Raw genomic sequence first — 17,432 nt, forward strand, 5'->3', positions numbered from 1 at the left:
CGGCGGAGCCCAGCAGCGCCAGCAGCAGCAGCGCGGCCGGGAGCCCCGGCCCCGCCATGGCCCCGCCGGCCCGGCCCGGCCTCCCAGCAGGCGCGGCGGGACCGGCCCCACGGCACGGAGGCGTCTGCGGGGCGGGACCGGCCCCGGGAGCGGGCGGGCGCCTTCCCCCGCCGGGGCCGGGGCCTTCCGCCTCCCGGAGCTGCAGGGAAAGGCGGTGAGAGAGGGGGGGCCCGGAGGGGAAGAGGGCGGCTGCCCCCAGCGCCCCAGGCCAGGGGGAGGGATGAAGCCACCCTTGTGCAGCCAAGGAAACAAAAATCAGTTGCACTGCTACAGCTTTCGTGACCACTACCTGCTACACAGACTTAGTGTTTAGATATTTGTTTATTTACAAAGCCTGCAGGCTCCAGCAGAACAAGAGCTGAGGGTTACATGGATGGGGTTCGTGGCAGTCAGGCTTCCTGCGAGCCCAGCCTGGAGCCCAAGCACTGTCTGAGCCACTGGAGAGTCCGGTAGTGCTGGGGATGGTCCTGCTGGATCTGCTGGACGATGGCATCGATGGTCTGGAGCCGGTGGCGCAGTTTCTGGTGCTCATTTCTCCAGGCTTGCTCCGTGCGGCACAGGGGAGTGTACGTCCCTTCCTTCAGCGCCTGCAGGTGCTTCCGGCGAGTCTGGTAGGACACGATCTCCAAAAGGTTCTGAGGAAAGCAACAACAGAAATTGCTTTGACAGCAGGCCGCAGAGAGAAAAGCACTAAGAAAGGCAGGTGACTTTTGTCACCGGTACTGGAACCATCACATTCTGAAAGGGAAGGGCTTCTGAAGAGGGACAGGGCTATCAAGTCCCCCTTGTAGCGGCAGAACAGCTGCTAACGGGTACAGCCAGAGAAGTGGTTAGGTTGGAAGAGACCTTTAAGATCATTGAGTCCAACCATGAACCTAACGCTGCCAAGTCCACCATTAAACCGTGTCCCTAAGCACCACATCTACACGTCAGCTAATAGAAAAAAAAAAAATAAATTAAATGTTCATCACAGAATTCCATAAACCAGAGAAATACCTGCATGCACAGGGCAACCCTCGCCAGGACAGAGTTTGACCAACTTACAACCTTTGCAGGAGGCCATTCAAGACCTTCAGCTGGCTCTCAAATCTGTAACATATGAGCAGCCAGAAAGCGCTCACAGAGGAGAGCTGTGACCGGGTATTTTCAAGACACAAACCATGTCCTTCAGGCTGATGTCTCCAGGTGAATGCTGCCTCGCTAAGAGTACAACTGCAGCCCCAATTCAGGACCCCCATGAGCCCTCAAGGTGTGCTCAGTTAACTTAAAGTGCCGCTAAAATGCCAAGCACACTCAGTTCAGGATGGTGGCGAGACAGGGAGATGGGGAGCCGGCACCAGGAGAAAGCAGCCGGTCCCGTTGGGCTCGCGAGCTCCAGGGAGCGGAGCCGCTCACCCGTCGCTTCCTGTTCCGACGAGCTTCTGCGTCTGCATCGAGGCCGTCGCACTCAGCCTCCAGCCTGCGCAGTTCTCGCTGCTTTTCCGAGAAGGCGGCACCGAGGGACGCCTGGGCGCTCTCCAGCTCCAGGAGGGTTGCGTTGCAGTCCTGAACGTTCTGGCAAACGGAAGAGAAGGAAAGGGCAGAGTGTGGTTCTTCGTCCAGCTGCACTCCCAGCCATCTCCCCAGAACTCTCCTGTGGGGTTTTTTAAGGAGCCTCCAAAGCCTGTCCCGTCTGTGTCCCGACACCCCGCGTGTCTGCGCTCAGCCCACCCTGGTGCTCCTTACAGCCCCGGTGAACTCCTGCAGCCCTGCTCTGCTCGCTCACCTTCTGGGCTTTGCTGATCTTCTTTCTCAGCTCCTGTTTCTTGCAGTGGAAGACGCTCTTGGGGACAAGCTTCTTGTCTCTTTTGTTCTGACCCTCTCCACAAAGCGCTATCACCTCTCTGCGAGAAACAGATGCCTCCATATCACGAATCATCTTCTCCTGCTGCTTCATCAGCTGGCCATAGCGGACCTGCCGTGTGTCAAGATATGAAATAGGCTGAAAGTAACAAATGTTCACAAACGGCACCGAACCGATTCTGTGCGGCACATCCCCTCCACATAAACCAGACATACGTGACACGTGAGCGTTGGCAAGCCAAATTTGCTCTAAACCCAAACCCGGCTTGCCCTGTGTGGATCTGGAAAGCAAAGGGCTGGATTATCAACTCGTCTAAAGTAATCTTCAAAAGGTTTCACTGGAACTCCTTAGCAATAGGAAAAGCAGAAGAGTAAAGTAACCTGGGAACAAAAGGGAAGAGTTGCTTTGCCAGAAGACAGAAGGCTTCCCTAACCAGTGATTAAGATGATGCAATATTTAGTCATCAACATTCCTTTGCTTATAAATTGGGGTCACGGCATAAGGTGGCAAACATATTATGTTTTAAATAGATTTCTCAGGTGTCTCTAGACTCTGCTGCAGCCCATTACACGGCAGGCGCAAGGAAGGCACGAAGAGCACGCACGCTGGATGTATTTCATTCGGCCCAGCTGGAGGGTGTACGATTTCCAACATTGCTGTGGCCTGGCAATGCTGCTTCCCCAGCCCGTTTCTCATCTCCTGCCTTCAGCAACGCCGAAGCTGAATCCATCGTGTGCAGCTTCCCCTCCCCAGTGCTCCTCCCCCGGGGCTCACCTGCATCCTGTGAATCTCTGTTCTCATGGCGTGGAGCTCGCCGTGCCCTGACTCAGACTCCACCGCCGCACGCATCTCTCTCGTCAGCTGGATCTTCTTCTCCCACAGCAGGATTTGATGCCTTCAGTGACAGAAAGGGAAAGCGGCACCTTTGTCAGCGCCCGAGAGGACGCTCGCTCCCTGTGCACGCGTGGCAGCACGCTCCCGAGCTCAGTCCTGAACATGGAGCTGAAGGTGCAGCAGAACCTGAGGGTTTGCACGTGGGACACGTAAAAGGGCAGCCAGGAGCAGCGTGGAACCAGACAGGGAGCTCCGCCATCCACAACGTGGCACGGTGGTGGCACGGTGACTAACAACAAGCGTGCCCAGGCTGCCGGGGGCTGGTGGACCCCAGTGAGCTGCCCAGCGCAGCACGCTCGCTCCGAGTGACTGGCGGAGGAGAGCGCAGGCAGAGTCACCCCATACAGATCTCAGCAACGTCCAGCACGAGCCTGCTGGAACTGTTAAAGCCGACATCCTCACGGCTCTCGCTGCTTGCAGAGACAGCTAAAGCACCTTTCAGCTTCTGCGCCCAAAAATCCATGAAACTCCTTTCATCTTCTCCGAGAAGGACAGAAGCACATTTGCTGTTGCTGGTTCAGTTCGATGAGCAGAGAGGAAAGGTGACATGGACACCTACATTCAAAGAGGGTGGCACAAAGCAAGAACCTCTCTGGTACCTACTCTGCTTCCACCAGGCTGTTTAGGAGTCTTTCCTTCTCCTCAGTCAGCTGACTGTGCTTCTCCTGCATCTCAACCGACTCTTTTTCTGCTGCCTAGGTTTGGGAAGCATAACATTGTCAGACAACACAACGTGGTCAGACTAAGAAAGATTTACATGGTCACTGTCTGCCTCCGATCTGCACGGGAGGCTGAGACCTGGAAATGAGATGTCTGTACCTTGAGAGAGCGCACAAACTCGTTCTCGGTGATCGTGTTGCCATATTGCAGCTCCTCGAAGCTGCTGCTGTTCTTGTTGATCAACACATTCAGCTTTATCAAGTCATTGGACATGTTCCTCATGTGACGTTCGATGTCTTTCTGCTCTTTTGTTTCCTGCTGAATTTCATCTACAGGTGAACAGAAAAAAAAAAAAAAAAAAGTCTTAAAATTCCCACAAGCAGCAGGTGGAACACAGGCAAGGCGTGACAGACTGCCATCAGACCAGACAACGCTGCCTGCAGAGCCACCTGCGTCCCACGTACCCAGCCAAACCGTTTTTCCACAAGCCCAAAACCCAAATACGGTTTTGAAGGAGACTGCTGTGGAAAAGAGCTGGTTTGAGCCAAGGGAAGCGCCATCGTGGTGGGGACATTTACCCACCAACTACTTGCAAACGTTATTTAAGAAGTGTAGCACGTGACACGGCCACTTCGGTTCGGTTGTGCCCGTTAAGGCAGCGGGATCAGTCGGGACAGGGAATAACGCCAGGCAGAGCAGCAGAGGTGCCTGGCTCGTAGCCCCAGAGCAGCGCTGGGGCCGCCTGCGTTACTGCTCACACGGACGTAGGAGCACGGCGCATTCTCTGGTGAAGGTCTGGCTCACCCGTCCGTAAGCCCTCGCTCCCTTTTTCCTCCATTCACAGCTGAACGTTTTAAAAAGAGTTGGGGAATGACCTACTTTCCCTGCGCACTTTCTTCTGCTGCATTACTGTGATCCGTTTCTTTAACGTGTCCAGGGAGGCTACTTGTTCCTCCCGTTGGTGTGTTAACTTGACCAGCTCTTGCTGCTGATTGAGCCAGTGCTTTTGTAGCGTCATCACCTCAGAGTGATATTCTTCTATCTGCTTGGACAGCTTGTTGATCTCCATTTCCAGTGGCCCCAGTTCTTGACCCTGGATGAGGGCAAGGTTGGGGATTAATCAGGCAGAAGCTGCTGAAGCACTTTTTGCAGAAGGCCGGTCCAGCTGCTGAGATGCCTACCGAATACTTCAGCACTACTGTTACTTCCTTTGTGCCTCTATTTCCCAGGAGCTGGATGGGACCAATCATTCCTGACCTCACGGGAACAAATGCAAGGGAAGCCCGAACAGCTCTCAGGCTCTGGGGCGAGAGGGGCCTCCTAAGCTCCTACAACAGGCACATCTGGGTGTCCAAGAGTCTGCCACAGCACTCATTCTTGCATTGGGCTCTATAAAGGTCTTGCAGCTCACGGTGCCAGGGGCAGACCTGGGTATCTATCAGCTGAATGGGGCCAAGCACCAAGTGATCTACATCACCCCGCCTGCTCCATTCGCCCCTTGTCAGGATTTGCAGGTTTTCTGATGAGACCCTAGTTACTCCCAGAGTATTGATGTCATTCAACGTTTTCATCGGGCGCAGACAACTCCCTGCAGAAATCTGTGCTGGGCACACCCTCATTTCACAATTCCCTCATGCCAGCTCCTCCCCCCGTGCACTAAGAGCTGTTTGACAGACGTAAACATTTACATTAACTAGTGCAGCTTTTAAACCTCTATACTGATGCCTGAAAGTTTTAACTACTCAGCACTTACACAGTTACATTTATCAGGGGCACCTGTGGTCACCACAAAGAATAAAATCAAGCCTGGGACTGAAATGGGAATGTACATACCCCCTGCCGCGCAAGAATCTTCTCCAACCTCTTGTTGTACTGGCTGAGCACCGCTTGCCTGTTCTCGGTCAGGAGACTGCACCTTGCAATCTCGCTTTCCCTGCAGCTGATCAGGTCACGGGTATTTTTTACTTCCTTGTCCAGCTGACAAAGTGTGTTTTGGAGAACTGTCAGCCTGCAGCTGCTATGAGTTGCATTCAGAATAACCTGGGCCACATCATTCTCAACCTTGGAAAAATGCAGCTCCTAGGAACGTCAACAGACAGAAAACAAATTACTGTCACCAGCAGCAGCCCATTGATTTGGAACGCCCGCTTCCCGAGGCACAGGAGTCAGGGGATTTAGATTCTCCTCCCAGGTCTGTGCCACAAGCTGCGAGCCAGCCACTTACCCGCTCTGTACCTTTGTTTCTCCATCTCCTGACGGAGATACCAACATTTACCTCTGCCATAAGGCTGCTGAAGAGCATGAAGGAGCCCAAACATCCCAAAGCCTTTAAGAGGCCGCGCTCATCACCTCTGCAGTTACCTGCCCTGCCTGGGTGTCTCCAGCTGCCCGGCTCACCGGAGCAGGACATTCTCCACCACACCCGACAAACACGTCCCTCACCGAACCACCACCGCAGCAGCCAGAAAGGCGGGTGCCTGTTGAGCGCAGCGCGAATGCAGCCGGGTGACTTCTGCTGCCCCCGCGCCGCCAGCGGCCACGACTCTCTGGCTACATCCAGCCGTGCACCGCAGGTGCTGATGGGAGACAACGCGAGTGTCCGCTTGTTGGTGTGCCTGTGGGAAGGGGGCGGGGGGCCCCTCTCTCACAACGGAAGCCAGCCCTGGAACTCTTCCTCTTGCTCAAGATAATGCCCCCGATTTAAAAATCCCAGGGCCAGGCTGAAGTAACCCGCAGAAATACAGAGGTGTGGGTGCCTTGTTAGTGCCAGCCCACACAACTCAACACCACAAACACTACGCTGGATCTTCTCGTTTTTCTATCTGTTCCAGTTACACACTCCCAAAGAGAGCAACTGATCGTGCCACAAAGAACTGTGGGTCTGGTTCGATTGTTCCTTGGGCTGTAATCCTCACTCAGGAACGAGAGCAGGCCTGTATCGCATTCCATGATGCCGGACAGAGATACAGGTTAGTTCAATGTGGAGTACAGCAGTACTACATATCCACTGTCTTCCTCCAATACATAAGAACTGGTACTACTTTATGGTAAAAACTCCCAGAATTCATCGTTCTGTCCCGTTTTTTAAGTAAAGAAAGAACAGTACATTATGTGTCAAGGCCTTTTTGGCCAAACCCTCTCGCGTACACCAGAATCCCGCAATAAGAGCACTGGAAGAACCAAACTGAAGTCACAAACTCAGCAGACCTTCAACTGCAGATCTGAAAAGCAGAAGGAAGGCGCGGACAAAACACACTTGAGAAACACCGCTCAGGGCGGTTTCCTTCCCCCGCCCTCCCAAACGGAAGAGATAACACACCAGGTCTGTTTTTCTCCTACGGAGCTTTGCAGCCAGCTGCGAGAAGTGCTTTGTGGCTTTGCTGGACACCATCTGGTCCTGAAGCTTTGCCATGATTTCGTTCTCCATCTGCACTTTGGCATCAGTTCCTTTCTCTATGTCCTTACTGATGGACAGCAACTGATTCAGACAAGCAGCTTGATCCTAAACGCAGGAAAGACAGGAGACAGGGTCACTACAACTGTTTGGGGAAGGGGATTAAACATCTGTGTCTGATTTGAAAGGTTCTTCTTCCAAGTAACTCTCCTCACCATCCTGGTCCTGTTGAGGGCCTGCTCTGTCTCGTGGAGAACGCGAGCGTAGGTGCCAGATTCCACCTTCAAGGCCTCCTGCCTGGAAAGGCACTGGGCAATCAGCTTCTTTGTCATGTTGGCATCGTTCTGTGAACGGCTCAGGATGGCGACAAGCAACTCATTCTTCTCCTCCTCCTTCCTGATTGACTTCCTACAGCCATGGATGTCCGTTTCTAGGGACTTGAGGTCATGTCTGTACTTGCTGGAGAGGCAAAGAGGATGGAAAATCACCACAGGGGTAGACTCACGCGCTGAACAGTCATCTACAAATTCCTCTTTTCAAACACGCTACTGCAGCGACAACAGACCAAGGAGGAAGATCTTTACAAAGGCCACCCTGCTGTGACAGTGCAGAGTCATCAGAAGATGGATGGAGACAGAAGACTGAAAAGCAAACGTACGTAGGAAAATTAATTCCCGCTTTCAGTCCTGTCCCCACCCCCCACTCTTACCAGGATGCCACCATCAAAGCACATTGCAGGGAATCAGCCAGGCTGACTCCAGAGCAAATAAGTGCTTCCTTTGGCAACAACAGGACGGTTTTCCTGATGATTTCTGAAGGCATCACAAAACCCTAACTGAGAGCGACAGGTAAAATCCCTCTTGAAGTCTAGCTCTTTGGATTGAGAGATGTTGCAAAGGTGAAGGAACTCTTCTAAAGGACTAAAATATGAACAGAAAAACTCTAAACAGCTTTAAAAACCCCACACATTTGGGGGGAGAGTTGTGTTTTGGATACAGAATAGTGACGAAGAACTGTGCTTCCTATCCTTTAACCTTACTACGTGCTTCAGAGCAGCAAACTTGTTCTGCTTGACATATCCTGCACGCGCAGCAATAAACTGGAGACGCACTGCCCCTTTCAGCAGCCCTCCCGTCCAACCCGTGTGAGGTCTCTCCTGGGACTGTTCTCAGATACCGTACCTCAGCAGCGCTTGGGTGGCGATATAGGCCTCATCTCTCTGCTTCATTCCCGCCAAGCTGCTATTCCAGTGGTTCATCAGTCGCTTTTTCTCCATGTTAATAGCCTGAACCTCCATACAAGCCTGGGGGAGAGAGGATGTGTAGACAGGATAAATCTATACTAGGCTGGGAAACCAAATTCACGTTACAATGCCTTTTTTTTGGTGTGTGTTCATAATACGCTGGGCAGGAACAGCTTCAGCTAACGTGCCTCTGGTTTATGGTCACCCCCGACCACAGAGCATAGGTCTGCAAGGAAAAAAATGCAGAGAGGGTGGGGGAGGAAGTGATTTATAGGCAATTCTTGAGGACAAAGGGAAAGACAAAACAAACCAAAACAAAAAAGTCTTCATTCCTCCAAACAGGAACTGATCATACAACTCTGTCCTACACTGTAGCTACCACGTGAGCATGAGCCAACGGGGTCGGTCCTTCCAGAGGGAAATATTAACCAGAAGCAAAAAAAAAGCATTCTCCTACCTCATTTGCTGCTTGCCGAGTTACTTTTGTGTCCTCTGCCTGAGCCACAAACTGAGCTTCGAACAGAGCAATCTGTTCCTGCAGCTCGTAGGCTTTCCGGGTCAAGCGGTCTACCAGAAGATCCTAGAGAGGCAGAGCCAAACAGCTCAGGATGAGTAACATAATCTCAGGCTTAACCAACTAAATTCTACAGCAATAACTTGGGCTGAAAATGAATTCAGTTAGCTTTGATTCCTACTGAAACTCTTCCATTCCTATCCAAACGACTCCTGAATGCAGCAGTGACAATTTTCAAGAGAACAAAACCTTCTTTGCTGGTTTTTATCGTTCCACCCACAGTAGGAAATTGGTCCTTCAGATCTGAAGCAGCATTCATCCCTGCCAGCATGGGTTACATTGCGCCACCTCTCCAGCAGCTGGGAATCTTGATAATTTATGGTTTAAAATCCTTGGTTAAAAACCATCTAAACCCATTCCATCTCAACCGTTTGCCCGCAATTCTGCATCAACAGTAATTAGTTGGTGTCCTGCTGCAAGCAGGAGGCAGCAGAGGGAGCTCCAGCACACCGACCGCTCAGTTCACCTTCCAAGTTCGCTCTTCCTTGGGACTCAGAGCAATTCTCCAGACTTCAACATATGATACTTCTTTGCTAAATATCTTTCTGCCCCCACACCCCCGTTGCCTGCGTGAAGAGTGATCACTACTGATTACTACTTCCTATTATAAGGCTCATAAAAAAATTCTGTTCAGTACATGCCACTATCTTGGTGGTGGGGATTCTTCTCATTTTCAATTATTTGGGGAAAATATCCCCACGCACCTTCCATGGTGTCTGTATATTCACTACAGCCTTCCTTCTGCCAAGGCAGCACGTCCTCCGAGACTCGCCACTAGCTGTCACCTGAATTCATTTATTTATTTGAAAGAAGAGAGTTTTACTTGATACCTGTTTTTTCTTTTCCACGTCAGCTTGGGCCTTCTCCAGCTCAGCCCTCTTTGTCGACCGTTTCGTTAGTAAAATATTATGGTGCATATGGTCCGTGTTCTGCACGTAGAAGAGGTGCAAGGCCAAGTTTTCAACCTGGATCTGCATTGCAGAGACTGGGGAGGCAGGGGGAAAAATATTTACAGAAAAGTATGTTTGTAAGACACACTTTAAACAGAGGTAAAAGGGAAAGAAACACAGAAGCACCCAAAGCCAAATTCGCACACTGACCAGCCAAATCAGGCCCCCTGAAATGTGAATTTGCATCGGCTTTGGAGTACAGCTCCACAAGCACAGCTAATATCTTGGTAAGCAATTCATTGCTTCCCAGCACTCAGAAGCCCAGGAGATCAAAGAAGGGGCGGCCTCAGGAGGCTGTGACTCCACTCCTCTGCCCCAAAACAGAACTGTCTCTTTCTCAGTCTGTTGAACGCTTCTCTATTTTTTTCAGCAACCTGCCAAACCTTTCTAGGCAGTTTATCCTACGCTGAGCTACCCTCGCCATCACAGTTGTTTTCCTGTCCCCTACCCACAGGCCTGCAGCACAACCAGCATGAGTCAAGTCCATTTCTTTGGCTGGGACGGGTTCCCACACGGATGGCACTCTCAGGCTCCCGCGTGCCCCTCACGACCCACGACCTTTGCGATCTCGTCACACCCTTACAGAGACACAGGCAAACGTAACAGAGCGACAGGATCTTCCTCCTTCTAAGTCACAGAGCAGCCCATCTGCCCGGAACAGTTTTAGTCCTAAAGACCTTCTTAGAAGTACAAGGTAGCCACACGGTCTTAGAAACAACCAGGAATACCTGTGAAAGGTTTCAGCGAGTGCCTGATTCCTGATCAATGTTACTGTATTTTTCAATCCAATGCTTGACTTGGATTCAAATAAATCCCTTTCTCCACACAGTACTAGAGCCAGGAAACCTGGCAAGGGCTGCCTCGGTCACCTTTCTGGCGTTCATCGTGTGTGTTCTGACACATTTGCTTGTAAGTAAGCCTGAGGCCCTCCAGCTCCTCCTCCAGCTGCTGACGTGCTATGGCCACCTGAGAACGGCGGTCGTGGCTCTTCTCCAGTTCCAGCTGCAGGCGGGCCAGCTGCTGCTGCGCTTCGTAAAGAACCAGCCCAAGCTCTTCCCTCTCTGCTTGCCCCTTCTTCGCTGCTGCCCTCTGCAAACACAAGAGGAAACCAGTTACCTGGCTTCAGCTCGGGCAGGGGTGGGCTGCTGCGGGAAGGCAAAGTAAGAATGCCACGTACCAGTTCCTGAAGCTCTAGGCTCACTTTTTCCATCTGCTTAGTGAGGTGACTCTTCAGGGCAGCCTGGAATCTTCTCATCAGAGGCTGTCAAGAAGTATGACATTGATACAAGTCAACGTACTCGTGTAAAGAAATTATGAAGAAACCTTACTGCTACCCCCGCTGTTAAATAACACAGCGTATTTTCTGCCACAGACCCTTGCATTCTTCCTTTAGCTACGCTCACTGTAATGAGTGAGAGGAGTTACATAGTGGGTATTTGTTGACAGCAGAAAGCCACTACTGAGGATATCTGAAAGTCAGAAACACATCAGAAGAGCTGCCTCTGAGAGCCCATCCGCTCGGTCTTGCTGACAGTACTTCTCTTTCAGGAGCACTGAGGAGTATCAGATTTACCCACTACACGGCTCCCTCCTGAGCCTCCCGTTTGGGGTTAACCCTGAGGGAGCAGACACGCTCAGGAGTCAGTACTTCTGCAAAAGCCTGTTTTAAACACGTGGTTTCAGCCTATGGCTGAGCCGCTGCTGACAATCTACCTTGTGTATTTCATACAAATAAAAACAGCAGGTCTGCGAAGAAGAACGACAAGATTGGAGGACTTCTCACATGTTCTAGATCCAAGACAACCAGCTCTGTTTCTTCTACGGTTTCTTCACTTCCACTCATTTCGTGCCCCTCAGCTCCACGCTGCTGGCATGCCTGTTCCCGCCTTTGGTCACCATGCTCACTGGTGAGCTGATCCAACTGCTCAAAGGCAGTCTCTGAGCAGAGAGAAGTGGGTTCTCCAATGTCACCTGGACCCCACCCCCCAAGAAAAAAAAAAAAAAAAAAAGAGAAGAAAAAGACAAAGAAAATGCTTAGATTTCAAAGCGTTGTGCCTCCAGTTGGACTAACAATGACGAGAAAGGGAGAAAACTAGAAACTGTGCTTGACGGGTGGTATGGAGTGTTGTACTGTTAGCAAGGGACTGAAGGATACCTGACTCTGTGCAGCTGTTCCGCTCCGCTGACCACGCAGACACCTGCTGAGGAGCTCCTGAAGGAAGGGGAGGGTTTTCTCTCTCGGTTACTGGCTGCTCCATGTCACCCAACGCAGGAGGACAACTGTCTAATTCGACTTTGTCCAAGAAAGTCTCAGGGGATTTTTTCTGAAACGTAAAATCCACCACCTGAAACAGCTTTTCAGTCTGCCCTGACAATCTGTTCTAAACTCAGCCCACAGATACACTGGCAAAGCTGTGCCTCTGCCGATCAAAACACCACCTTTACCCACATGCAGCACAACAGAGGAACCTCTTCAGCTCTGTCACAGCTTTTGTAGACTTTGTGCCTGACCAGTTAGCTTCTCTCTGTTCAGTTCTGGTCAGGTTTGTGTTGGCAGCAACAAAACCGCCCCAGGAGAATTTGAAGTTACAAATACCGGCCATGCCTTCTGTGAATAAGATTGTGTGTGTTATTAGTGTCTCACCTCTGCAGAACTAACAAACAGCTCTGTAGCTCCTCTTTCTGCTGCTGGAAATGTCTCTTTTTGGTCCTGCAGAGGAACGGACCCTTCTTCTTCACTGTCGCTCCCATTCTCTGCCTCTACTGCCTAGCACACACGCAGGCAAAAAGCAGAATAGCAGCGTTACAGCAGGCTGTGCATTTGGTTTAATGCTCATGCTACGGTGCTGTAACAACTGCTTTTTGTCATGGGAGTTTAATTTTGAAGTTTAATCTCGTTCACAAAAACAGTCACCCAGGCAGCATGAAGACGGTAAAGATCCTGACAAAAATTCTACACACCACTTTTAATTTCAGATGTGTCTCTGGCTCACGTCTATTTTTTAAAAAAATGCCCTTAGGGATTTTAGTCCTCCAGCTGGTGCTACGCGTAGCCAAACTATTATCTTCTTTTTAAAGAGACACCGTTTTATCCCGTACCATCATTTGCCAAATTCAAATATCGTGCAGTACCAACAGACAAAAAAAACTTATCACCACCAACCTCGAACACAGCCCCCGTACGTGTGTCTGTGAGATGGGGGCAACCTCCCGTTTAACATGCCTACAGCCATCTGGGAGCTGAGTGAGAAGCACATGCTTCAGGACGCTGCTGACACACAGAACTACAACTACACTTAACTTGTTTTTTTTTAATAGGCAGGGCAAGACTTCAACAACCGCTCCCTTGTTTTACTTCTCCCTATCGAAACTGCTTCCACGAAGCCATCACTCTGCAAGGAGAGCGTAGGAACACCATGCTGCCCCGCGAACGTTCTGAAGGAAATCACCTCCGTAGCAAGCAGCGACGGAACTCGGACGATATCCCGCGCAGCGGAGCCGGATTCCACCCCAGAGCCCTCTGCTGCGCCACCGGCGGCCTCCTCCATATTGCTGGGCTGGGGATGGCCTGTGCCTGCAACCAGAGCGGAGGGAAGAGTGAGAACCAGCCCGGCTCCCCGGGGCCCGCCAGCTGCAGGCCGCCGCGGGGCTGGGCACGGGCACCCGCGGGGCCGGGGAGGCCGGGCGGCCGAGGGCCGGGCGGTTCAAGGCCCGGCCGCGGCCCAGCCCCGCACTCACCCGCCGCCGTCTGCGCCATGTTCCCGTGTTCCCGTTGCCAGGCGACGCAGCAACACCCGGTCACGTGAGCGCTCCGGGCCGCACCACCTCAGCCCGTGGAGGGGGGGGGAACGCGGGCCGCACCACCTCGGCTCGTGGAGATGGGGGGGGCTGTGGGGGGGGCGCTCGGCCCGCACTACCTCAGCCCGCCGGGCCCGGGGGGGGCCCGCGGCGTCCCGGCCGCCCTGGCGGCGCCAGCCCCGGTGCGGGGCAGCAGGTAACGGCGCCGAGGGCTGGAGTCCGGGCGGGGGGAGCTGCGGGGACGAGGCACCCGGGACGCTGCCCAGCACCCCGGGGATGCATCCATTTTCTTTTATCCCGCTCTTTGTCTTCCCTTCCCACCGGAGCCCCGAGGCGCTCGGTGTGCTGCCGGCTGGGGGCTGGCGGAATGCGAAAGAGTTCATTTTAACTTTATTTTCTGCTGTTCTGGGCTGGCTCCCTAAAGCTTGGGGTGTATTTAGGATTGCCCTCCTTTTGGGGAGGGGGTCCTCTCTCAAATTGCCCCAGTATCTACCTCTTCCTTTGCTGTTATCAGCAGAGACATGAAGGTGGACGGTCGGTGTAATAAGTAACATATTGTGCTTTGTTCATTAAACCTGTATGGGAAGGTATGGATGGAAGATTTATGTGCCTGCAAGGCTTGATAGCCCAACCGAAGGACATTCGGCAAAGTAAACAGGACCCGCAGCTGAGGGGGTTGAGTAATCACATTCTTGCATAAGTTCACCCACAGGGCAACGAGGAAGACCTTCAGCCTTCATCCTTACGACCACCAGGAGGCAGAGAAAGACCCCCCAGCAACAGAAGGAACATGCGCAGAGTGTCGACCTGATTGCGACATCGCGAATGCAGGAAATGAGACTGTATATAATGTGCTTACACGAGGCGGGAAGGCGCGAGCCGTTGGCGGAGCGCAGACTCCCCGGCCGCCCAGCGCTGCCTTTGCTCTTGTTCGCTTGCTAATATAATAAAATTCGCATTGGATTTTGACACTTTAAATTGTCCGTGTCTCTACCTATCACAATTTGGTGCCGTGACTCGGATCGCGACTAGATTGTGGCCTGCAGCTGCATTGGGGAGGCGCCCCGCCAGCCGGCGGCCCCTGCAGCCCTCAGGTCGCTTCTGTCTCGACCGACGAACCTAAATTGAACACTGAGCAAAAGAGAACCGGTAACCCTGTAATCTTTGTGCACGAAGCTCCGAACGAAGACGCAGGATGCGTGAGTATAGGCCGGGAATCCGTTCGGTTTGGGTTGGGTATCCTGGGGCACGGTGTATGAGACGTCCTGCCAGGGCGAAGTGAGTGCGGACCCTCTAGTAGTGCGTTTCTCGTAGCCCGCGAGGGAGCGAGCCACAAACGAGGGGAGCGGTTGGTGTGTGTGTGTGAGTGCCTCAGAAGATGGGACAAAGGAAAAGCAAGCCCTTTGAGCCCATGGGAGAGGGGCCCCATGTGAAATTGCCCCAAATACCGCCCGATAGTCCCCTAGGGCTGATGTTGAAACACTGGGATAACTTTCCCTCTAGGCAGGGAAAGGATAAGGTAAAAATGATCCATTATTGCATAGAGGTCTGGGGCGGAAAACAGATTCAAGGAGACCATCTGTATTGGCCTGGTTTTGGATCATTTGAGGATTGGATATGTCAGGCGCTAAACATTTATGTTAACTCAAAGGAACCATTTAATTTGGAAGAAAGTGAATATGCTGGTCTGTGGATGGTGGCCGACACTAGGGTAAATTTATACCCTTTAAAAGAAAAGGGGGGTGGCTACTGAGGGAGGAAGAATAGAGAGGAAGAATTAATAAAGCTTTCAAGGAATATCAAGAAGCAGATGAGTCGCCCACTAAATGGTTAGAGAGACTACGAAAGAGTCTCCAAATGTATCCCAGTCTGAATGTAGACACTCAGGAGGGGCAGGCTCTGCTGAAAATGCAATTTGTAGCAAATGCATGGGAAGATATTAAAAGAAAAATTGAGAAGATAGATGATTGGCAGAACAGAGGCTTGGATGAGTTATTGAGGGAGGCACAGAAGGTGTTTGTCAGAAGGGAAGACGAGAGGTTTAAGAAGCAGGCAAGATTGATGGTGGCAGTGGCTCGGGAAGGACAGCGTGGGGGTGGGATTACAAGACGGACCCAAGACCTGGGGTGGAAGGAACAAGGAGAAAGTTATTATTGTGGAGTTATTGTGGAGTGTTATTATTGTGGGAAGAAGGGTCATATGAGAAGGGAATGCAGAAAGCGGCTGCAAGATGAGAAAATATTCAAGGAGGATTAGGGGTGTCAGGGGCTCTATTTGCTGGGGCTAGACATAAAACCGAGCCCTTGATAAAAATTAAAATAGGTCCCCAGCAACAGGAAATCGAGTTCCTTGTGGACTCCGGGGCCGAGAGGTCCACAGTACAAGAGTTACCCCGGGGATGTCACTTGTCCCCAGAGACAATGCAAGTAATTGGAGCAAAAGGAGAGCCTTTCGGGGTTCCAGTAATAAAAGACGTTCTTTTTGAAATGGAATCTAAATTTGGGGTGGGATCCCTATTGTTGGCCCCAGAAGCAGATTATAACCTACTGGGACAAAATATAATCATCACACTGGGCATTAATTTGGAAGTTAAAAATAATGAGTTACAAGTAAAATTATGTCCCCTTAGAAGTGAGGATGAAGTAAAAATTAACCCCGAGGTTTGGTACACTCTGGAGACAGTGGGCAAATTAAATATCCCACCCTTCACTGTAACTATCAAGGACCCGGAAATTCCAATAAAAATAAACCAATACCCAATCTCACAAGAAGGCAGGATGGGGTTGAAACCAGAGATTGAAAGATTAATTAAACCAAGGCTACTGGAACCATGCATGTCTCCCTTCAATACACCCATCTTACCCGTAAAGAAAACTGATGGGTCCTATAGATTAGTCCATGACCTACGGGAAATTAACAAAAGAACACTTGCAAGGTTCCCAGTTGTGGCAAATACTCAGCCAGCTGGGACCTAAAAGTAAAGAGACCTTACTAACCCCATAGTGGGAAGGGCCTTGTCCTGTTTTACTTACTACAGAAACCTCCATACGAACAGCTGAAAGAGGGTGGACTCACGCCAGCCGAATCAAAGGACCCATAAAGAATCAACAGTGGCAAGTGACCAGTGTACCCGGGGACCTAAAAATAAAATTTCAAAGGACCTGAATGAATACTTTTGAAATTGAATATATTGAAAATCCAATTCTGACTAAAGATGGGCATGTAAGATTGCAGATATTAAGTTGTAACTGTTACTCATTCGTGTGCTTTGTGTGTAAGGTGTGTCGGGAACGGTGGTGGGCCCATTGCCGAGACGGAAGACCCCCAAGGGGCGTCTGCCGAATCTGCTGGGAGTGGGAAAGAGAACTTACAAAATTGGCACTAAAATTAAAAGAATCACAGAGAGAGACTATTCCCGAATCAAGGGAATGGTGGGGGATATTTGCTAAGGGAATCCGGCCCGAAAATTATTGTTACCATTTGAACGAACCGATTCCTTTTGTCGTTGAAATAGTAAGAGGGCAGTGCCGGAAGTTCCTGAAAAGGGTGAAGTGCAACGCACCCCAAGTTAAAGATACCAACTGGAATTTGTACATCCTGAGGCAAGCTGCTAAAGTAAGCACTAGCCCTCCTGAAGAATACCCCTGCTGCCAAGAAGATGGTACCCCTCGTGGCTCGAAGCAACCGAGTCGACGAGCGAGGCAGAGGAGTAAAAAAACTGTGGAGGAACAAACCCAACGACTGGGACTGCAAAGCAGTGCTTGAGATCCTGCCTCAAGGATGGTAGCGAAAAGGCGAAGCCCTGGAGTGCAAACGACAAAAATCGGGTACGGGTATCAAATTGGGGTAGGAATAAGCAATTAGTATATTACAAAAACCACCACTTTTCCCGATACGTATTTATAGGGGCAATCTGGATAATATTATGCATCCCTGTTTGTGAATCATATGCACATGAACCCTTTAAGTGGACTCTCTCTAGTTGGGACGATTCCAGGATCATTCAAACTATAGTT

The 17,432-nt window shown here is 51.2% G+C and overlaps 1 protein-coding gene across 1 annotated transcript; it reads right to left on the reverse strand.

Moving 5' to 3' along the window:
• Nucleotides 1-362: 362 nt before the first annotated feature.
• Nucleotides 363-13,375, reverse strand: LOC147414660 (coiled-coil domain-containing protein 40-like). Its single transcript, XM_086472024.1, has 18 exons — nt 13,357-13,375; nt 12,974-13,090; nt 11,402-11,589; nt 10,796-10,879; nt 10,488-10,707; nt 9,499-9,653; nt 8,552-8,674; nt 8,033-8,154; nt 7,067-7,310; nt 6,777-6,959; nt 5,291-5,536; nt 4,337-4,550; nt 3,617-3,786; nt 3,401-3,492; nt 2,678-2,798; nt 1,826-2,014; nt 1,456-1,614; nt 363-695 (listed from the first exon to the last, which is right to left on the reverse strand). The coding sequence occupies exons 1-18, from the start codon at nt 13,373-13,375 to the stop codon at nt 450-452; spliced, it is 2,892 nt and encodes a 963-aa protein (XP_086328150.1). The 3' UTR covers nt 363-449.
• Between the last annotated feature and the right edge of the window lie 4,057 nt (nt 13,376-17,432).

This window comes from Leptosomus discolor, chromosome 12 (genome assembly GCF_034619465.1).
Source record: "Leptosomus discolor isolate bLepDis1 chromosome 12, bLepDis1.hap2, whole genome shotgun sequence".
NCBI classification, from domain to species: domain Eukaryota; kingdom Metazoa; phylum Chordata; class Aves; order Leptosomiformes; family Leptosomidae; genus Leptosomus; species Leptosomus discolor.